The sequence below is a fragment of the Pelmatolapia mariae genome, linkage group LG23 (assembly GCF_036321145.2).
Source record: "Pelmatolapia mariae isolate MD_Pm_ZW linkage group LG23, Pm_UMD_F_2, whole genome shotgun sequence".
In the NCBI taxonomy this organism is placed as follows: Eukaryota; Metazoa; Chordata; class Actinopteri; order Cichliformes; family Cichlidae; genus Pelmatolapia; species Pelmatolapia mariae.
In genome coordinates this window covers 40,497,034-40,520,366 of record NC_086246.1, presented here as the reverse complement: position 1 = coordinate 40,520,366, position 23,333 = coordinate 40,497,034, and the positions used below count along the sequence as shown (strand labels likewise).

General features: G+C 39.8%; 1 protein-coding gene and 1 long non-coding RNA gene across 2 annotated transcripts; one reads left to right on the top strand and one right to left on the bottom strand.

Moving 5' to 3' along the window:
• Nucleotides 1-76: 76 nt before the first annotated feature.
• LOC134620693 (sterile alpha motif domain-containing protein 9-like) lies at nt 77-12,703 on the bottom strand. Its single transcript, XM_063466958.1, has 4 exons — nt 12,571-12,703; nt 6,245-6,968; nt 5,820-6,102; nt 77-4,058 (listed from the first exon to the last, which is right to left on the bottom strand). The coding sequence occupies exons 2-4, from the start codon at nt 6,956-6,958 to the stop codon at nt 439-441; spliced, it is 4,617 nt and encodes a 1,538-aa protein (XP_063323028.1). The 5' UTR covers nt 6,959-6,968; nt 12,571-12,703; the 3' UTR covers nt 77-438.
• A 590-nt stretch (nt 12,704-13,293) lies between these two features.
• LOC134620833 (uncharacterized) lies at nt 13,294-18,214 on the top strand. The gene is made up of 4 exons (XR_010092146.1): nt 13,294-13,397; nt 14,282-14,371; nt 14,767-15,021; nt 18,070-18,214. It is a non-coding gene; the product is annotated as an uncharacterized LOC134620833 (long non-coding RNA).
• The last annotated feature ends 5,119 nt before the right edge of the window (nt 18,215-23,333 follow it).

Sequence of the window (23,333 nt, the reverse complement as noted above, 5' to 3'; positions counted from 1 at the left end):
ATAATATAAATCTCTACACATTTTTACAACAGTCAGATAATTGTGCCAAAAAACAAACAAACCCCAAAGCAGATTGCTCCCATCAGTCATCTTATCTGATTAGAATTACAATGTTTTTCAAATGAAAGGGAACAAAAAACTTTATATTTCTTACATAATTACAACATGCTGTTCCAAGAGACCACTCAATATTCCACACCAGAACCAAAACTATCTGAAAAGCACTGAATTAAATCAACAGACTAAATTTATAGACAAATATATATGGATAGTCCATGAATGTGTTGCAGCAGTGTAAGTTTACTTTTACAGTTTTTCTTACCGTCTCTTCCTACATGTTGTTCTTTTACAAGTTAATTTTTAACAGTAATCAATTGCAGCTAACCCTATTTCATTTCAGTTTCTTGGCCTACTTGTTGCTTTTTTAATGTCTCCTTCCTAGTTTTCATACTTAATATCATATGCAATTGGTCCGTTAATGGCAAATCCAAGGTAGAAAGACACTTTTTCTGTGCTAAAGCCACTTCTGATTCCACTTATGCGAGCTGGACGCACCGGAATCTTCTGTTTACCATAGTTTGCATACACCTCTCCTTGCTCAATGGTTCCACTGACCCTGTGTAGGCAGCTGATGATTGCTTTTTCCTTAAATATGTCTCCGTTCCTCCAAAGTTGTGCCAAGGTATCACGAGAAATCTTTGGCAGAAAGCTCTCATCTAGTGTGGGTTTGGAGACAAGCCTCTTTAGTCCTTCCTCTTTAGTTAAATAAAAGTAAGCAATGGTGCTTCTATTGTGCAATAACCTGGACAGGCGTTTGTGGGAGGACTTTCGAATGGCTGTGACATATGTCCTGATTTCTGTGTTTTCCTCAGTAGGACTTGGCCAGAATAAAAGCAGAGCCAAGTAATAAACGTCTGGGAGATGATGATATAGTCCTACATCTTGCAGAATTTTTGAAAGGAGAGCAGAAAGGTCTCCGTAACTCTTGACATGTTTCGATTTTGGTTTCAGATGACAAAGAACAATGTTTGATACAATGTAATTAATTCTTATTTGTATGTTGTGTTTTTGGCTGACAGCTTTGTACAGAAATTCGTAGCATTCTGTGATCTTCTCCATCTCTTTGGCAGGTTTGTCCAAATGTTGAAGTATTCCTGAGAAAGTGTCTGCTTGGTTCTTTTCAAGAAACACTTTGCGTTCCTCAATATCCAATTTCAAATTGAGGTTGGACTTGTTTTCTTTTTCTTTTTTCATTTCTTCTGGTGTTGTACAGAAAAGCTGCACATACTTCTTAAAATATTCAGAGACTGTTCTATGATTCAATGCATCAAATTCAGAGTTCACTTTTATGTAGGCAAAGTAACAGTCAAGAAAATCAAATATCTCTTTGACTTCAGATTTTAGTTTGACAAGAAATCCCTCGTGTTCGTTGATGATCTCAACACATCTGTTGTTGATCTCGGTGTCCTCTTTGTGAACACTTGTCATCCTAATTTTTCCTCTAAGAAAGCTCTGGAGGTACATTTTCTTAATTGGGTTGTGTTCCCCAAAGAAAGGCAACTTACTCAGTATGTCAAAGACAAGGAAAGCAATTTCTAGCATGCTCACATAAACATTATATGACTTTCTGGGGTAGTCCTCTGAGTTATCATCAGCTGTTTCTTCTTGTGGTTCGTCTGCAAGCTCTGCCAGCTCTTGGGCTCTTTGGAAAGCTTTCATACCATTGATGGCTATTTTAATGTTTGTCTGCAGGTCTTCTGGGTTGTGTGATTTTTCCTGCTTTTCTTTGTCCATGTTATACTTTAAATTGCTTTTGTAAATTTGTCCAATTGTGTCAAAGGTGTAAGGATTTTCTTTAATGTCTTTGGCTTTTTCTGCCCACTTCAGTGCCTCTGGGTAGTCACGCTCATTGATGTACAAATATCTCGCCAGTGCCTGAGGAATAGATGCACTTGTTACAAATCTGGATGAGGCTTTCACAAAGATTTCTTGGACAGTTTGTCTTCCCTGCTGGTTATGGATTTTGTGTACGAGAGGAGAAAATAGTTCTCTCCCATCTCCATCTTTCTTACGTTGCCTTTCAATCAACATTCGTTGAATTGAGAGCATCAGTCGGTCTTTAATGGATCTAGCACTGAAGAACAGATCATAATGAAGCATCTGCATAGTAATTTCATTGACTTTCTTGTAGCAGCTTCTCTCCAACTCAGCCAGACAGGCAGATGCAATGGTCTGATGAAGTATCCGGAGTCCTGCGTATAAACCCAATTCTTCAATCCTGTCTATGATGAGAAGGTTTGAATACTGATTCATTTTTTCCAAAACAGTGTAATTTGTCCAGCGAATTAATTCCATCCCCAAAAAATCCCGAGAGAGAGAGAGAGAGATGTCTGATTCTTCCACGTAAGTGTTCAGTAACGCTAGAAAGGCAAACAGCTGGGAGTCCTTTTTGCTGAAATCAAAATTCTCCAATGTGTTATGAGCAAGGTCATCTATGTATTTTTGGTCAAAATTGTTCTTCATGATCATGAAACTGTAAAAGTTTTCAGGTTTGTCATGAGTTTCTTCAAGCTCTTTGAGTTTCTTTTCAAAATCTTTCTGCTCTTGTGGGGTCAAAGAAGCAGTTATGAACTGATTCTGTGTTTGATTGTGCTGTCTGTATTGCTGCTTTGGACTATGGGAACGAACACAGTTAAGGATGATAACTTTGCAGTTTGGCGAATCACCCAAACATATATTTAAGTGTTCATCTACTGCAGCTTTATGTATGCAGGTCACAAGGTCATAAGGTTTCTCAGTTTCTTTTGAATCATCGACTAAGAGCAGAACTGGAGACGGTTTCTCACTTTCAAGTTTCATTAGTTTAATAACTTGGATGGCAACTTCTGTTTTGGGCATGGAGTTGTCTTTCAGCACGGCACATCTGAATTCATGACGGAGGTCCCACATCACATGCATTGCTAAGGTGGTGCCGCCACAGCCAGGATGGTGAAACAGGTTGAGCAGAACACACATGTCGTTTGAATCTCTCCACTGAGATCTGATCAGCTTCATCACATTCTCATACTTGTCTCTCTTGATAAATGGCTTCTCTTTGTCTTTGTCACAGAAGTAGAAGTTCCACCATTTCACTTTGCCACCTCTGTAGAATTCTTCTTCAACACTGATTCTAAATTCATGAAACTCTGAACTGTTTTCATCATATACGTTTTCACATTGGTTCGTACACAAAACATCTAGAGCTGTCAATAAATCTTCATCCCTCTGCTTCAGGACAACAGCACTGGAACCAGAAGAGGGAAGCAGCCGTACAGATAACTGACTGAATGGTCCCATCGCCATTATGGTGCCATTGATCTCACTCAGGGTTAGTTCATTTATGGACAGATGCTCAATTTCAAAGTCACACTTCTCCCTGATCAGTTCCCTCCATTTCAAATATGTGCTCTGAGACTCACATACACTGATGATGTTTTCCTCCTCAGTGTGCTTTATGAATGACTTGTAGATATCAAAGACTGGGTCTTTCTCAGTGTCCACAGGTGAAAGTAGGAGGAAGATGATCAGATATCTTCCATGGAGGAGAACTTCAGGGTTGCAGATGAATGAAACTAACCGTTCTACGTCTCTACAGGATTTCCTGAGCCAGTTCTTATAATCCAGCTCCAAGTTTGAGTCACTGTCCAAGTCATGTCGGCCATTACAGAACACCCAGCTGGTCTGTTTGTAGAGGTTGAGGTTCTTTATCACTGACTCAGTCTGTCCTTGAAATTGTGGTGGTGTATGCAGGTTGGCCACCCTTGACTCTCTGTATGAGTGACACAATCCACCTGAGGCAGCAGAATTGGGGTCAAAGTCTAACACGCAGAACAGTTTCAACTTCGTCAGAAACTGAAGATAATGAAGTTGTTCTGGATGGCTCTTGTTTACAACAACAATAAATTTGTCATAGTTATCAAGAGAGTTTCCACCACAACTTAATAAAGTCTTCAGCTTTTCTCCCTGGTTTGCTTCTTTCCTCACAGATTCTTTTGATAGAGTCATCTGCATCAGCTGACCTGTATGAACAGAAAAATAAATCAAAGTAAAAAGAAAGTGTTAGAGTGAATTGTTAAATGTTGCCATTGTGGTACTTAAATTTGTAAACTTTGTCTAAATGGCATGTTTAGATATTTTTCTGTTCCTCCACTGTCTCTAGGTGGGGGATGCAATAGCTACAAGTGTTTAACTGCAGGCACATTGCATGTAAGGTTCTGGGTGTCCTTATTTAGTAAGGATGTTTACTTCCTGCCCTTTATGGCCTCACCTATGCTTGTGTATGGTGAACCTTTAAAGGAATTAAGCCATATACAGGATGAGGAGAGATGACCCTTTGTGATCAGCAGGAAGTCACACACACACACACACACACACACACACACACACACACACACACAGCCTTAATTTTATGACGCACCACAGGGTTTTTTTTTTTTTTTGTTTGTTTTTTTTTTTTTACAATGGGTGGTGCTTGTATTCACTGAATAAAAGGCTGCAGGAAAGGCTGTTTCTTTGAAGTTGGCTGAGAAACAGGTGAGGAGCGTTCAGCTCCAAGAGCCTGGTTCTGACCAGACTTCCCTTGCAAGTTAAAATGGATCGCTGTTTGTCTTGCTTTGTTTACAGGTGATAAGTCTCTGAACCAGTGGGGCCTGCAAGCGCAGACCCAACAGAAAGCATAAACAGTATCACTCTGAAGGTTAACGGTTCAGCTTGATGTATTTTATATATTATTGTGATTTTCATAAAATCATAAGAGAAATAAAAATTAACAATCTGTCACTCAAAACTTTGAATTTTCCAGTATATAGAATACAAGTATGTCCTGACAAGTACTTTCTATGGTAATTTAAACTGGGGCTGCAACGATTCAGTGAGTAATTTGAATAATTTTATTATTAAAAATAAGACAAATTATTTGCTTTTAAAGTTTCCTTTTAATGCACAGCACTGCAGTGCTCAGTTGCCACCATGTAAATGCGAGTGTTTCACCCATATTTGGAACTTAAAATAGACCTGCAATGGAAACGTATCTAGAAGCAAAGTGTGAATAGAAAGTAGGACAACATTAAGCAGCCATCAGTTTTTAACCAAAAACACTGATGACTCAACAACAGCACCAAAGATTGGGTCAACTTGGGAAAATAAATCTGTTCTGAATTTATTTTGGCCTTCAGACATTAATTCTGATTGCTACATTGCTGGATATGGCAGACAACCAGAAACCCTGGATGACCACATAGGTGCCTCACAGCTGACAGCCTGAGATGCAGCTTTCAGGACAGGGGATCAGAGTGCTCCTTGCTGGGCCAGGTCTGCACTCTAAGGAATAAAGGCAGCACTTATGCAGAGAGAATCCAGGGACACCTCTGTGAGACAGGAAATACCAAGCGAATGTTACAGGGAGTACAGGCACTGACAAATTACAAACCTAGACAGGGGGTCAAGAATGATGAGAATACTTTCCCAGACAGGCTGAATAACTAGTTTATTTTGCGACACCATGAAATAAACGATAGCGTAATATGAAACGGTAGACATTTTCATACAACCATCCGACATATATTGTTATATCGAACATCCCTATGCCGTGGTATAGTACTCCTACAGGAGTGCAGTTGGTTATACTCTAAACCACATCCCAAAGCTCTCAGGAATTTATAGCTTTTACCTAAGAGCTTATACCTAAGTTGCACATTTTATTATTTGAATACATTCTTACTAGGAACAGGGTTCAGCCACTACATAACCATGAATTGAAAAGTTAGTTGATTCTTACTTACTTATTCTTTCTTCCAGCTGACGGGCAAGTTCCAGCTCATTTATCTTTTTTAGAATTTGTATTGCGACCTGTGGAGCTTCCTTGCTTCCATAGTGGTCAGTCATTAATTTAGCAATGTCCATGCTGTCCTTATCCTCCAGTTTACTCTGAGAAATAGGTTTACGTTTGGATTCAGTGTGTGATCTTAAATGAAAAATAAATGTTTTAAGATTCACTTTCAAAAGGTCAGCAAGGATGTTCTCGATCTCCACGGTAATCCTGGATGCATCGGGTGACACTGTGGTCTGCTGGAAGAAAGCAATATTTAAGAATCCAACAGCTTCATTTATTTTTATTTTTTTAATTTTCATTTGTATAAAGCTATATTAATATGTATATAATATTTGATGTAGTGTGGTGTATAAATAATAACAGAAACTTTACCACAACAGTTCCTTTGTTCCTGACCCCCGTGTTCTGTGGCTTTGGTTGTTGAATTTCTTCATTCTCTGAAGTTTTATCAAATGGTAACTGAATCTGTTTGGAGTCTTTTTCCATCATCTCATCCCTTTTGGATTCAGTGTTTTCATATGATTCTGGACGGTTTATTTCTTTGGCCTGAGCATTTCCTGGTTCAGTGGGTTTGGCAGCTTCTTTTTGGTCTGTAATAGGTTGCAGAGTTGGCTCCGGTGTCTGGTTAAGTTGTTTGAGTGCTGAAATAATTTTTTTAGCAGGACCATGTTTCACACCTAGATCTACTAAATCCTGCTTCTCGAAGCAAACAAGGCAATCTCCAGACACATCTTCCTCTCGGAGTCGTTCTGCATATTTGCTGTATACATTCACATGCTGCACTAACCACTGGCTGACCTGCTCTTTGGTCCATTTTTCCACATATTCTGGGAACTCTGATTGATGCTTAGATGCTTTTTTCAGACTTTCCAGATAAGCTGTGATTTTCACAGCAGGACCGTGTTTTATTCCGAAGTCCAAAATGTCTGTTTTATTGAAGTAAACTAAACATGCCCCCGACACTTCCTCTTCAGTAAATCTGTCTGCACAGCTTTGATGAACATTGACCTCTGCCATCAGCCACTGGTGAACATCTTCTGTGGTCCATTTTTCAATCAGAGGTGGTTTTCTTGTTGTTGACTGGTTCATTTTGGATCACCTAAATTTAACAAAAGAAGTTTAACACATCATCTTGATTGAAACAACGTTAAATGAGGCTCAAAAGTACTGTACTATGATTTATTTGGCATTAGTTTAAATAGAACTTGCTTAGTAATGAGCCATCTTCATACAACTGGGAGAATTAAAATATAGAAGCATTTGGGTTGCTGCATAGCCAGCTACCCAAATGCTTCTCTATAGCTGTGTCCCAATTCAGGGGCCGCACGCTTCAGAGTGCGCATTTGTAGACCAATTACGTCACTGCGACGCAACGAAGGGTGTCCCAATTCGAAGAGTCCTCCAAATGCAGTGTTGGTCAAGTTACTTGAAAAAAGTAATCAGTAACTAATTACTTATTACTTCCCCCAAAAGTAATCCCGTTACTTTACTGATTACTTATTTTCAAAAGTAATTAATTACTAAGTTAGTTACTTTTTAAAAACATGATTTACAACCTGAATATGGTAAATAAATGGTAAATGGCCTGTATTTGTATAGCTCTTTACTAGTCCCTAAGGACCCCAAAGCGCTTTACACATCCAGTCATCCACACACACATTCACACACTGGTGATGGCAAGCTACATTGTAGCCACAGCCACCCTGGCGCGTACTGACAGAGGTGAGGCTGCCGGACACTGGCGCCACCGGGCCCTCTGACCAATAGGCATAAAGAAATAGATGATGAATAGGTGATAAAGATTTTCAGCAAAATCAAAGGATTGATTTTAAGTGTGCCGTATTTTCCAAAAAACACGGTAATAAAGATGGCCCGCTAGCATGCGCTACCAAAAATAGTGCTTTGTTGTGTATAGACTGACGAAAGCTAAACCAGTTCCACACCACTGAAGTTGCAGCATTTTTACAAACCAATTCTGGTTCATCTGCTTCATTCAACGATCCCCTTTACCCTTCTTGTTCTCCGTCGCCGCCATGCTTTTTCCGTCATGTGTGTATGAAAACAAAGGCAGTGTGCGTTTTACCCATATTCTTTCGCGATATTTCATTTTCTTATAGTTGCCCAACATTATACTGGTTTTACCGTGAACAGTATGATATGGCCCAGCCCTACTACCCGCTGTTTCTGCATATGCGCACAACACGAAATTCATTGGCGAACCATCCTACCTTTGTGAATATTAGCTAGAAAAAAACTCTGACGGTTAAAGCTCACTGCCAAACCATCCTACCTTTGTGAATGTGACCTGCAAGCATACTTTAACAGCTAACATTTAGTGGCAAATCGTCCTACCTTTGTTAATCTGAGCTAGAAGTATACTTTTCACAGCTAAAATTCAGTGGCGAACCATCCTACGTTTGTGAATATGAGCTAGAAGTGAATACGAGTCTTCAATCTCAGTCTGCGACTGGGGAGAGTGCCCGCCCTATGGAAGACATCCTGCATCGTCCCGGTCCCCAAAAGGAACCGGCCCAACGAGCTGAATGACTTCCGACCGGTGGCACTGACGTTACATCTTATGAAGACTCTAGAGCGGCTCTTCCTCAACCTCCTCCGACCACAGGTACAACATGCCCAGGACCCACTACAGTTCGCATACAAGGCGGACGTCGGAGTGGAGGATGCCATCCTGTACCTCCTACATAGAGCCCACTCAAACCTGGACAAGGGAAAAGGCACGGTCAGGATCCTGTTTCTTGACTTTTCCAGTGCCTTTAATACCATCCGGCCCTGTATGCTCCAGGAAAAACTGAACAGGATGCAGGTGGACCCCTGCCTGGTTGCTTGGATCTCCGACTACCTCACTGACAGACCACAGTACGTCAGGCTGAAGGACATCATGTCTGACTCTGTGGTCAGCAGCACAGGAGCACCACAGGGAACTGTGCTGTCCCCTCTTCTCTTCACCCCGTACACCTCTGAGTTCTGCTACAACTCTGAATCATGCCATATTCAGAAGTTTGCAGACGACACAGCCATCATGGGGTGTATCTGGGATAATCAGGAAGAGGAGTACAGAAGTCTGGTGAGGAACTTCGTCACATGGAGTCACACAAACCACCTGCAACTCAACACCTCAGAGACCAAGGAACTGGTTGTGGACTTCGGGAGGTCCAGAGCAGGTCCACTGCCGGTTCAGATAGAGGGGGAGGAGGTGGAGGTGGTCAACAACTACAAGTACCTCGGGCTGTGGGTGGACAACAAACTGGACTGGTCATGCAACACAGAGCACCTGTATAAAAAAGCCCAAACCCGACTGTACTTCCTCAGGGGGCTGAGGTCTTTTAACATCTGCAGGAAGCTCCTGAGGATGTTTTACCAATCCGTGGTTGCTGGAGTACTTTTCTATGCTGTGGTGTGCTGGGGGAGCAGCACAGCAAAGAAGGACTCATCCAGGCTGGAAAAACTGATCAGGAAGGCTGGCTCTGTCGTCGGCATGAAGCTGGACACTCTGGTGACAGTGGCAGAGAAAAGGACACTAAAAAAAATTGCTGGACATTATGGACAATGCTGGGCATCCTCTGCACACGGCCATAAACAACCAGAGGAGTCTGTTCAGTGACAGGTTGCTTCTCCCAAAGACAAGAACCAACAGACTTAAAAACTCCTTTGTCCCACACGCCATCAAACTGTTTAACTCCTCTCTGGAGTGGAGAGGGAGGGGAAACAGGAGGACAAAGGAGGGGGGAACAACTAAGCTGTAGTGCCTCTTCACTTCACTGTGCAATACTTTTTGTGCAATACTTTTTGTTAATAGTCAACGGTGCAATAGACTTCAATACTTGAAATGTGCAATTCCCTTGTATTCTTATTCTTATTTATTCTATTTATCCCTTTCGTATATTTTATTTATATATGTCTCTGTATTTATATATGTGTATATATATAATATTCTGCTCACGTTCTGTAACTTCTGTCAGTGCTGTGCTATCGGAAACCGAATTTCCCAGAGGAACCCACCCGAGGGATTAATAAAGTTTTATCTTATCTTATCTTAGAAACATACTCTGACGGGTAAAATTAAGTGCCAAACCATGCTAACTTTGTGAATTTGTGAAGCATACTTTAATGGATAAAATGAAGTGGCAAACCGTCCTGGCTTTATGAATATGAGCTCCAAGCATACTCTGATGGGCAAAGTTCAGTGGCAAAGCGTCATACCTACTTATTTTGTGCTGGAATTACTCTGACAGCAAAAATGTGCATAAACTACTTACGGTAGGACGTTTTGCCAAAGTAGGATGGTTTGTCAGAACACCGTATTTTATACGGGTCCACATTTCCAATGCACGCTATTTTCTGCAAGTACCGTCTCTTTGCACCCGGACGCAATCTGTCTCTGTACCGCCCTTTTTCTTTTAAACTGCTTTTAAGCATGTTTCTAGCAACAGTCCGTCCAACACAGTGTGTTTGTTTTGATTCGTGGCCCAGATATATGGCGCCACGCTCCCACAATACATTGCGGCATTACGTCAACTCCAAAGCCCTATCGTTGAGTCACTTCCGGTATTTCAGACAATCCGCCAAGAGCCAATTGTTGTTAATTTGTTGCGGACTTGTTAAAGTGTTTTCTGAAATGTTATTTTGTTATCAATTTTTTTATTTGTTTTTTTTATTTTATGTAAAAGTGTTTTTGGAAATTTTATTTTGTTGTTGATGTTGTAAATGTGATTTGCACTTCTTGGCTGAGATTAAAGTTGAACTTCATATCTGGATTTTTATTTTTTTTTTACTTTAATTTCTTACTGGAGCAGTCAGTATATTTTTAATTGAATCTTTAGTTTGAACCTTAGTTCCCTGATCTAGAAATGTGTTATACTTGTTTAAAAATCTCAACTTTGATTAAAACTAACATTTAAGATTTTTTTAATCCAGGGAGAAAAGCGAGAGCATTTTCAGTATTTTTGGACCAGCATGTTGATGCCATATGTGGATATCTGGGAGATTGAAGACAAGCCATGTCCAGAAAAGATCAAATTGGTGGCATTCCATCTAAAATTACGCATCAGTTAAAATGCACCAAATTAACAGGAGTTCATCAAGCAAGAAGGCCAGTAGATTTTTGTGGTCAAGCTCATTGTGGATAAACCTGTTCCCTATCAGCACTTAACCACTGCTCAAATCTTTTAATTCACTTTTAATTTTTTTGTTATCAATATTTTTTGCAAACATGGTTATAATATGATGCTGGAAATTAAACAGAATTTAGTATTTAAAATGGGTTCAAACTTAAACATCTAGCAGTAATATCGATCTATATAATATGGATGAAATTTTGTGCAGAGTATTTTCCTTTTTTTATTTATTTACAATTTTCCAGTTGTACAGTTTTATATGTATTGGGGCATTTTCATAGTGTTTTATTTCTTCTTTTACTAAAGGAATGGTTCTAAAAAAATCCTCCACCACTCCTCATTACTAATAGTATTTTTTTTGCAATACAGTAGATATTTATTTAACAATACAAGTAATATTATTTAATTACTCTTCAGCCAGGAATGAATACAGAAAGGTGAAGATATAGATGTTGAGGGATCCCCTCTGCTTGCCTTTCTGTAAAAGAAACTAAACACCACGGGATTAAATGATGTATTATTTATACTTATTCAATTGTATCCTAAATACAGACTGTCTAGATAAAATAAAATCATTGTAAAATCTGAAGCAGAATGAGCTATGCATGCATGTCGTTATTAAAACAGATAAAGTCTGTCTTTCAGTCACATAGTGACTGCTGTTGCTCAACAGTATTGGGCTTGTTAGACAGTTTGAAACACATCACATAAATCTCTGGATGTTGGAAGACAACCAATAAAGGTCATGAATAAGGCTAAAGACAGGGAGGTGTTCTTTAGATCTACAGAGGAAATTCATATCATCGTTGACAGCTTTAGAATCAGAATATGTAGTTTCTACACCAGAAATCTATTTCAGTATAGTAGTTTGCAGTTCTTAACCAATTAACCAAGTTAATTACAATGTAAATTAATGCACAAATCAGTCTAGAGTTAACTAAAATCTTTACAAATTATTTTGCCAAAGTTAGAAGACATTTTTATATAAATGTTTTTTAAAAATCTGGGGATTAGATTTATTGTACAGCTTACACTGTAAAAGGGAAGTGAAAAAACAAACTGGAGCTGAGCTTTGTTCTAGGAAATTGAAAGTGAACTGCCAATGTTCGAACTTGCATATACAAATGACTTAATATTAGCCTACTTGGTATTGAAAAACGCCCCTAGTGAACAATATTTCTGTGTCCAATTACCGTTTCAGTGTGTTTAAAGACTTTCCTTTAGACTCTAATTTAGACTCTAATAAAATAAACTTTCAGATTTGCAAGTTCTTCTTCACCCATCAGCTGTAAAACGGATGTGACTGGAATGCTGCTGTCAGCATAACATTTGTATAGCCCCTCCCTAAAAATAAGATAATTCATCGACTGGTACCTCGGTTTATAGTTACAGAACTCACGCTCACATTAAAAACGATACTTTTAACAATCTCTAAATATTAAAACTTTGCACAATAATAATATATACAAACTTATTGTTGAATGATTCTCTTTGCCTCTACTTAAACATTTAGCCGATTTACAGGAACAGGGAAGAGAGAAAAACTTTCATAAACAAAATTCTCACCTCAGGCTTCGTTTTGGCAGTTCGTTTTGAAATAGGATGGCGTCTACTGTGTGCACAAATATAGGTGCACGGTAATCATTTCCCGGAGAGACTGCTGAGATAACTGAGGCACTATGTAGCGACAAACGCAACTTACATTTTGGTTTCCTTCAAATGCTCAAAGCATCTGCGTGAAAGAGTCTCCTTTCACAGGAAATGATGTGAGGTGCAGTTTCAAATCATAGTCGCATCCACCCACCACAAGGGGTTTAACTTGGTTTTGTTTTAGCAAACCTGCTCCGAGTAGGAAGGGCGGAGCTATTATCGTAGCAAAATTAGTTGCACATGTGTGTGCCCATTTTAGTGTGTGTGGAAATTAATGTGTACATATTGAAATTCGTAACCAGATTTGCAAATCTGTGAGCATGAGTGGATATTAATGGCTGAAAAATCTTAGTCTGAATACACTCTAAAAAATGATTCATGGGGTTAGTAAGTAAAGCTTAAAATCAATAGCTTTTTCTGCATAAAAAATTAAGTTTGTTGCATGTACACATTGTAATCAGTTGATAACTTAATTTAATGAGTTGGTCGAAATGAAAATAAAGAAAACAGTCTTAGCTCAGTAATATATCGATTTTGAACAGACATTTCTGTGTTAACTTAACATGAAAGTGTATTCAGTTAATACAACTTAAAAATCTCGTAAGCGTCCTTTAAAAGCTGAGTACAAGGCTGACTTGCCCGGACATGTTGTGCTCTCAGACCACTGATCGAAAGAAACGGAGGCAGAGAAAGCGGAGAAGCGCCATTTTGTATGGAACGTTATCAAACGTTAAAGCTTTGTGGTGAGTACAATTTTTTGCCTTGTTTTATTCACAGCAGCTAATAACTCTAACTTTAACTCTATCAACACGCACTGCAAGAAATCCTTTTTACACAACACTAAACTCTTCCTCGGCGAGTGGTGGTGATAAGCTAGTAACGTTACACTTCTGGCTAACTTGTGAAGTAATTCGACCGTAACATTAGTCTTTGTTAAGTTTTGTTTTACGGTGGCAGCCAAATGGTGTTAATTGACACTGAGCTTCTGTAGCAGTAGTTTTAACTCTGCAAAGACAGGGTAATACACGTTTTTCTTCTTTCTACTTTGAAATCGTTGCAGCGTTGATGAAGGTTTGACCAGCAAAAGGCTGGGCCGTTTTACATTCATGACTAAACAAATGTAGGTTACTGAGTATACATTCGGTTTAACATCGATGCATTTTGATGTTTAAGTCCTAGAGTTATTTTTATGTGAGATTGAAGTTTGTTAATTGAGCCCTAGCTGAAGAACAGCCTGTGTCAAAGTTCAGTCAAAAAACGCAGGCGAGGAAGCGAACGCCATGTTGTAGAAACGCCACAGGAAAGATCTTAAGTAACATTCATAAACTAGTTGTTTTAATGACATTACATTGAGTGTGCATTAGCACATAAAATATAATTTTGCTCTTTTGGGTGTTAACTGCAGATACATAAGCGCAGTTGTATCACTTAAGAAAAAATATCTTTGATTTGGAAACATAAAGCAACTTTTAGGAGAAACTCAACACTAAAAATAATATACATAGTTTTAACTTTTAATGTCATAAGGATTTCCTGTGAGATAATGATTAGACTAAAGACTATAGTTACATTATCAAAAACCCATCCTCCTCGAAGAGCAGTTCGACATTCTTTTTCTTATTCACAGGACGATTCTGTGGAGAGAAGGCGAGAGGTCGCTATCCATGGCTTAGTGGTGTATCTCAGGGAAAAGGAGGAGGATCTCTTCAAAGAGCAGGTAAATCAGACATGACTATACTTTGTATTAGAGCTACGATCTAATCTATTATTAATTGATTTCTAAATTAATCGGCAACTATTTTGATAATTGATTGATCGGTTTGAGTAATTATTTTAGAAAAAGAAGTCCAAATTCTCTGGTTTCAGCTTCATAAATGTGAATGGTTTCTGGTTTCTTTACTCCTCCATGACAGCAAACTGAATATGTTTGACATTTGAGGTCATCATATTGGGCTCTGAGAAACATTGACATTTTTCACCATTTTCTGACATTTTCTGGACCAAACAACTAATCAGATAATCGAGAAAATTGTTAGTTGCAGCCCTATTTTGTGTTACTCTCATGTATAAGTATGATTACTTAAAACATTTATATTGATTCTGACCTACCAGGATGGTGGCGGGGATATTACCAATGAAGTGATGAAGATTGTAACCAGAGGTGCCACAACGTCTGATCCAGCCAGCGCAAGGATCATACTTGAAGGAACAGAAGTCCTAGCAGACCTGGATGTACCCAGAGCCTGTGCCTTGCTAATGGGGCTGATATATGCACTCAACCTCAGCTACCCAAAAGAACTGAAAAACACTTTTGAAGTGTTTCAAAAGATATTCCTCGAGCTGGATGATCTGAAAGCCAGTCCTAAGGTAATGTCACTAAAAAGTAAACTGTTGTACTAAAAAATGTGAAGAGTGAGGCTATCCTCAAATTAAACGGGAAATGTTCCACTGTTGTTTGCAATGTGTTGTGTTACATACTGTACAGTAGGCAGTAGGTGTAAAGTTGAGCGTTGAGCATTCAGTACACCTAGTTCAAAATAATGCACTTTAAAAGGATAGCTCGGGTCTTTTGAAGTGAGGCTGTATGAGGTACATATGTATAGTGAGTGTATTACACACAGTAGATGGCAGTCAGTAAGCTCCACCTACGGAGAAGCAGACGGGGCCACCCGCACGCAAGATGAGCCTCCATCCTAATAAAACTGATGTCAGTTTAAATGTACATTATATCAAGAATATGTTTACTGCTTTATTTTGCTATCAGACAGCCTTTTCTGTGAGGAAAGAGAAGTTCTACTGCTTGTTGTTTCAATCGCTCTGGCCCACCAGCGTCCATGGACAAAAACAGCAATTTTACCTGACAGCACACAGGAGTTGCTGGTCTCCTGCTGCCTTGATCAGTAAGTGTAATTGTGTTATTTGGTGACTTTGGTGTTAGTTCGGGTTAGTTCAGATTTACCAAAGTCACACAAACAAACTGAGCCTATCGTGCGTGTCGGCAGGAATGTGCTGACTGCTGTCTACTGTGTGTAATACACTCACAATGTACTTCATACTTAAAAAAACCTAAACTATCACTTTAACACAAACAAACTTGAATCAGAGCATGACTGTCAAAATGTTCAGTCTTTTTGAGACAGATTTACAGGGGTGTTTTATGTCATTTATTTTATGGAGGCAACAATTTTGTCTGCTATTGAAATGTCAATGACTCTGGAATGGTGGACTGGTGTTCTAATAAACAGTTTGATCATAAAACTGGAATTTCAATGTGTAATTTATTGTATAATTGTAAGTTATAAGTTATTGTAAGTTATTAGTACTCAAAATAATTGAGGTAACAATTTGCATGGATATTTCTGAGTAGAATAAAAGTAAAAAAATAAGTTTTAATAACTAAATGGAGTAATTTTTAAACAATTAAAAATAAGTTGGTTCAACTTAATTAAGCTTGTAGAGGACAAAGCAAATCATGTTGTTTGTACGTAAGGAATAGAGTTTGCCTAACTAGAGAACTCTTGTGGCATTTACGCTATAGTGGCTAAGCTGAAGTAACTTAAAAAGATCCATGCAAATTGTTACCTTAATTTTTTTACGTTAAGTCAGCAGATCTTTTTTTAGAGTGTATACACTGCGTTCCAAATCATTATATAAATGGTATGATACAAATGGCAGTCCCTATAATTTTAAAGTCATCAGCCATTAGAGCACAATTCAAACTGTATTATACAAACCTCCCAATGATATCTACGTTTTTGCAAAAAAGAAAAAAACTCAAAGCTTTTTCAGTTCTAGGGTCAAATAAGATAAGATAAGATGACCTTTATTAGTCCCACAGGTGGGAAATTTGTTTCGTTACAGCAAAAGTGCAAAGTTATGTAGCAGAAATGAGAAAACACTGGAATCAATAAAATAAAATAATATATACAATAGAATAAAATAGAATAATATATACAATAGAATAAAATAGAATACAAATGCTATATACAACTGAGTAAGAAAACACAAAAGTACAACTTTGTCAAAAAAAGAATTGCACATATAGCAGCCTTATTGCACATGTGTGGGTTTGATCAGCTGCAAAAGTCTTTGTTGTGGAGTCTGACAGCAGTGGGGAGGAAAGACCTGCGAAATCTCTCCGCCCCACATCGTGGGTGCCGCAGCCTGCCACTGAAGGAGCTGCTCAGTGCTGTCAGAGTCTCTTGCATGGGGTGGGAGATGTTGGAGAGTCCCAGATTAAAGCTCTATGGGAGTAACCCACGAGTGGAACAAAGGACCCCCTAATGATCCTCTACCTAATCACATGAGCCAAGGTGTGAAAACGGGTGTAGGTCACAATCAGCCAAGGTTTCGGGTGAGCTCATTGTGAAATCTGGCCCCACCCTATCATGTGATTTCCTGAGGTCAGATGGCCCAGGATGTTAGTGGGTGTTAAGGCATCTGGGAGGGGATCTCAAAACTGGATTATAGATGGCAGACAGTTGGTGTCGTAAACCACCACCTCTGTTCAAAGATGGACACTCACAGTGGACATAAATGGCTTCTTTTACTCCTTTTTCAAACCATCTGTCCTCTCTGTCCAAAATGTGAACATTGGCATCCTCGAAAGAGTGACCTTTGTCCTTTAGATGCAGATGGACCACTGAGTCATACGTTTATGAAGACTCAGCGGTCTTTGAACAGAGGCAGTGGTTTACGACACTAACTGTCTGCCATCTATAATCCAGTTTTGAGATCCCTTCCCAGATCATATTTACTGAAACCAAAAGCTATTTAAATCAATAACATCTTAACAGGTCAAGTTACATGCTAATATAGGACCCCTTCTTTGATATAACCTTCACATTTCTTGCATCCATTGAATTTATGAATATTTAAAAAGTTTATGCATGAATTCCTCTGTAAGATGTCCGAATAGCCTCCCACAACTGCTCCCACCTTTATAGATCTTTTTCTTGAGGATTCTTCAAAGGTTCTTAATAGGGGTGAGGTTGTCACGGACCCGGCTCTGGGGACTCGGGGTCCGTGGGCAGTGGGGACTATGACTGTTATTATTATTATTATTATCATTATTATTATCATTTGGTGTGTCATCTGCACTGCCTCTTATCTCTGTCCGAATCCGTATGTAGGCAGGTGTGTGTGTGTTGCTGTTTTCTTTGGCCAAGTTACAGGCACCTTCAGGCCTGAGGGGCGTGGCCTGGCTTGAGGACTGGCCACACCTAAAGTCCTTGCCACACACCTGCTCCTCATCTGGGCTCGTCGGGGGAGCTATTTAGAAGAGCGATGGAGCTTCCACCGACGCTGGATTATTGCGTTTGACTTCACGTCAGTCTTCTAGCATAGTCAGAGAGTGTGAGTGTATGCCTGCTGGGATATAGTGTGTTAACGGCTGCCTCTATTGTTTTCCCTCAGGAGGAATGTGGAACGAGAGAAAGCAGTGAGCACGGGGAGTGCAGAGACACTGGAGCAGAGCGCACTACACTGGGACTTCTTGGGAAGAAGACACGACATGGGAGTCTGGGACACTAGGGGATTTATTGTTGCTTACTTCACCACCTTGTAAATAAAACACTGTTTGCACTGAAGAGTCCGGCGTTTGGGTCCTGTTTCCCCACCTCCCCACGGTCTGCCAGCCAGACCGTGACAGAGGTCAGGGGAGAATGGGGGCCACAGCGTTAGTTTTTCTCCTTTCATGCCCATAGCAGCCAATGGCACAGCGGTATTCTTTCCAGCATGTGATGGTGCATTGTCATGCATGAAGATAATTTTGTTACAGAAGGCACACTACTTTTTATACCATAAATAAAGTGTTCAGTCAGAAACTCTATATAATTTACCATTTTCACAGGGACCCTAAAGGGGGCTAGCAACTCTCTCCCCATAATTCCAGCCCAGAACATGACTCCCCCACCTCAATGCTGATGTCACATTCATGTGGGGACATGGTTGCCATCCATTGGGACCATCCAGGGTTGCATGGCAATCATCAATGAACAAGACTGTTTGGAAATTAATCTTGATGTATTTCTGGGCCCACTGTAACTGTTTCTGCTTGTGGGTATTGGTTAGGGGTGGCCGAATGGCAGGTTTATGCACAACTGCAAGCCTCTGAAGGATCTTTCACTGTGACTCCAGAGACACCATCAGCTTCAAATACACTGCAGTCTAATTAGTTCCCAGAACTTAAAAAAAAAAAAACTATGAAAACTCGTTGCCTCAAAAAAACAAAAGAAAAGAAAAACTAATAATGTTTACTTAAGATTACTACAGACATGGACAAAATTGTTGGTAACATTCAGTCAATGAAAGAAAAACTCACAATGGTCACAGAAATAACTTTAATCTGACAAAAGTAATTTAAAGCAAAGGAGAGAGTTGTCTCAGGAGATTAGAAAGAAAATCATAGACAAGCATGTTAAAGGTAAAGGCTATAAGACCATCTCCAAACAGCTAGATGTTCCTGTGACTACAGCTGCACATGTTATTCAGAAATTTAAGATCCACGGGACTGTAGCCGACCTCCCTGGATGTGGCCGCAGGAGGAAAATTGATGACAGATCAAAGAGAGGGATAATCCGAATGGAAACAAAAGAGCCCAGAAAGACTTCTAAAGAGATCCAAGCTGAACTTCATGCTCAAGGAACATCAGAGTCAGATAACACCATCCGTCGTTGTTTGAGCCGAAGTTCGCTGCATGGGAGACAACCAAGGAGGACACCATTGTTGAAAACAAATCATAAAAAAAGCCAGACTGGAATATGCCAAACTACATGTTGACAAGCCACAAAGCCTCTGGGAGAATGTCCTGTGGACAGATGAGACAAAAATTGAACTTTTTGCCAAGGCACATCAGCTCTATGTTCACAGACGGAAAAATGAAGCATATCAAGAAAAGAACACCAACTGTGAAACATGGGGGAGGCTCGGTTATGTTCTGGGGCTGCTTTGCTGCATCTGGCACAGGGTGTCCTGAATCTGTGCAGGGTACAATGAAATCTCAAGACTATCAAGGGATTCTAGAGAAAAATGTGCTGGTCAGTGTCAGAAAGCTTGGTCTCAGTTGCAGGTCATGGGTCTTACAACAGGACAATGACCCAAAACACACAGCTAAAAACACCCAAGAATGGCTAAGAGGAAAACATTGGACTATTTTAAAGTGGCCTTCTATGAGCTCTGATCTCAATCCTATTGAGCATCTTTGGAAGGAGCTGAAACATGCCGTCTGGAAAAGGCCCCCTTCAAACCGGAAAAAACAGGAGCAGTTTGCTCATGAGGAGTGGGCCAAAATACCTGCTGAGAGGTGCAGAAGTCTCACTGACAGTTACAGGAATCGTTTGATTGCAGTGATTGCCTCAAAAGGTTGTGCAACAAAATATTAAGTTGTGGGTACCGTCATTTTTGTCCCGGCCTGTTTCATGCATTTATTTTTTAAATAATTCAGTTGAAGCATGGTTGAAAAGCAATGTCTGACTTTCATTGGTTAAGATTTATAGAATTTTTATTTATTATTACTTTTGTCAGATTAAAGTTATTTCTGTGACCATTGTGAGTTTTTCTTTCATTGACAGAAGGGTACCAACAATTTTGTCCACGTCTGTACATGCTAGTGCTAGCTGTGTCTCCACACGAAGGGCAAATCATAACTGATTTCAGAGCAGTCAAAGCAGAGCGAGCAGCTGACATGCTGATCTCCCATCAGTGGTTTATTCACAATGAGCATGTGCAAACCACCACAAAAAAAAAAAATCAGCTTGCTCTGTCTAAAAGTAGTTCAGTTAAGGCTCTCTGTTGTTCCCAGATAGTTGATTCTGTTCATCTGGACGTAGCGTTTTCAGTGGGAGAAACGTTTCATCATCATCCAAGTGACTTCTTCACTCTCAGCTGACTGTAGGTTTCCCCAGCCATATAAACAACACACAATGAGCACAATGATCTTTGATCTGTGGTTGTTGATCAATGGCCATGGCAGTTTGCATATTAAGAAGCTGACCTCCCAGCCCATTGTTCATTCAGTGGTGCTGGTTTCAGCCATTGTGCAAATGTACTGTGTATTACAGCCAGCGTGCTTGCTTACTGTTTTGGCTTCCCTTCATTGGCTCCCTGTTAAATTCAGAATTGAATTCAAAATCCTGCTCCTCACATACAAGGTCTTAAATAATCAGGCCCCATCTTATCTTAATGACCTTGTAGTACCATATCACCCTATTAGAGCACTTCGCTCTCGCACTGCAGGCCTACTTGTTGTTCCTAGAGTATTTAAAAGTAGAATGGGAGGGAGAGCCTTCCGTTTTCAGGCCCCTCTTCTGTGGAACCAGCTTCCAGTTTGGATTCGGGAGACAGACACTATCTCTACTATCTGGGGAAAAAGAGGACGCATTTGTCGGCCGGATTCGGAGGAGTCTACGAATTGGGACAGCCCTCGTCGCGTCGCTGTGACGTAATAGGTCTTCAAATGCGGCCTCAGGAGGATGCAGCCTACGTTTTGGGACACAGCTGCTATGTGTTAATAGACCTCTCTGCATTGAATCGTACTTGTTATTAATCTCTGTCTCACTTCCACAGCATGTCTTCTATCCTGTCTTCCTTCTCCGGTCGCAGCAGATGGCCCCCCCTCCCCGAGCCTGGTTCTGCCGGAGGTTTCTTCCTGTTAAAAGGGAGTTTTTCCTTCCCACTGTCGCCAAAGTGGTTGCTCATAGGGGGTCATTTGATTGTTAGGTTTTCTCTGTATCTATTATTGTAGGGTCTACCTTTACAATATAAAGCGCCTTGAGGCAACTGTTGTTGTGATTTATAGATCACAACAACAACACAACAACAAAGGATATTGTGGACCACAATATCCTTTTAAAAAGGCTAGAACACATGGTAGGCATTAAGGGTAGTGCTCTTAGTTGGTTTAAATCGTACCTTTCTGAAAGGTCCTTCGCTGTTACGATGGGAAGTTACTCTTCCTCTGTTGCCCCCTTTTCCTGTGGTGTGCCCCAAGGGTCTGTTGTTTTCTTTGTATTTGTTACCTCTAGGTCGCATCTTTGAAAAATATAAAATTTCCTTCCATTCCTACGCAGATGACATTCAAATTTACTTTCATCTGACTGAAGATGTCTTACCGTCGCTACACTGCTTTTTTGATTGTATGAGAGAAGTTAAGGATTGGTTATTGAGTAACTCACTCAATTTAAATGAAAAGAAAACAGAAATTGTTGTTTTCAATAGCCATATTCCTAGGGGCCAACTAACAGGTTCACTTGGGCCATTTGCTACCTTTCTTTCTGACACTGCAAGAGACCTGGGTGTTCTCTTGGACAGTTCTTTTAAACTTGACAAACAAGTCTCCACTGTAGTTAAATCTAGCTTTTACCAATTACGCCAAATTGCCAAGGCTAAGCCTTACATACCCTGTAAGGACCTTGAGAAACTTATTTATGCCTTTATTGCCTCTAGATTAGACTACTGTAACTCCCTCTATTTTGGCCTCCAATCTACCCTTCTCCGCAGACTGCAGCTTGTTCAAAATGCGGTGGCACGCCTCTTAACTGGAACTGGCAGGTTTGATTCTATCACCCCTATCCTTGCTGACCTGCATTGGCTTCCCATCAAATACCGTATTGATTTTAAATTACTATTGCTTACCTATAAAATTATAAATAACATTGCTCCCAGTTATCTTCTTGAACTTCTCAGCTTGTACACTCCTAGTAGAGCACTGAGATCAACGGGCCAATTGCTCTTAGTGCAACCTAGGGCACGGTTGAAGACCAGAGGGGATCGTGCTTTTGCAGCCAAACTCTGGAATAATCTTCCTATTGCTATTCGTGAGTCTGAATCAGTTCAATGTTTTAAATCGCAGTTGAAAACCTTTTTATTCAATTTAGCCTTCCCTAGTTAGTGTTTGTATCCTGCAAATGTTCTTTTATGTAGTTTTAATTATTTTATTTTATTTTATTGCTGTGTGTTGTGTTAGTGTTTTCTTTTACATATTTTCACTGCGTTGCGGCTAATTAGTGCTCTCCACCTGTTGGTGTATTTATTCCCTGTTAATGTTTCCTTTCTCTAAATTATTGTATTACTGTAAAGCACTTTGGTGTACCGCTGGTTTTAAATGTGCTATATAAATAAAGTTGTATTGTATTGTATTGTAAATAAAATTGAATTGAAGAGTAAATGATAGCAGAGATGAGTGGGGGTAAGAAAGAGAGGCAAGATTTCACAAGACCTGTAGGCATAGGAAATCAGATATATCAGGAACATGAAAGGTGGAAAAAGGCTCAAGATGGAGAAAAGGTTCTGAAGAGAGGGTGGACAACATCCAAACTGAATTGCTGGGGGATGTTATTAATTTTGTAGTGAAGAACAGCATCAAGGAGTTCAGATGAATAGAAGAGTGGTGCTAAAGCATCAGGGAGTTGAAGAGGTTTGTTGAGAAGAGAAAACAGGATCCTGGTGTTACCCTTATAAGAATTGATTAATGGCATCTGAGCCATGGAAACTACTTAGATTTAGATCTCATTTTGATCTCTTTTATGTTTCATGTTATTTGCTGATGAAGTTGCAGCTCTGAGCTCAGTGAAGATTTAGATGTTGACCTGATGAAGCTGTGGTTCATCTTCCATGTTCCTACTTAAAAACTGTCATTCATTTTTACCTGTTATGAACTCCTGATATTTGTACAGCATGAA

Excerpts from the sequence above, each read along its gene's own strand:
- LOC134620693 (XM_063466958.1), bottom strand. The coding sequence starts at position 6,958 with ATGAACCAGTCAACAACAAGAAAACCACCTCTGATTGAAAAATGGACC. Across the intron at positions 6,103-6,244 it reads TCAGGAACAAAGGAACTGTT|ACCACAGTGTCACCCGATGC; the intron begins GTGGTAAAGTTT and ends TTCTTCCAGCAG. Across the intron at positions 4,059-5,819 it reads TCAGCTGGAAGAAAGAATAA|GTCAGCTGATGCAGATGACT; the intron begins GTAAGTAAGAAT and ends CTGTTCATACAG.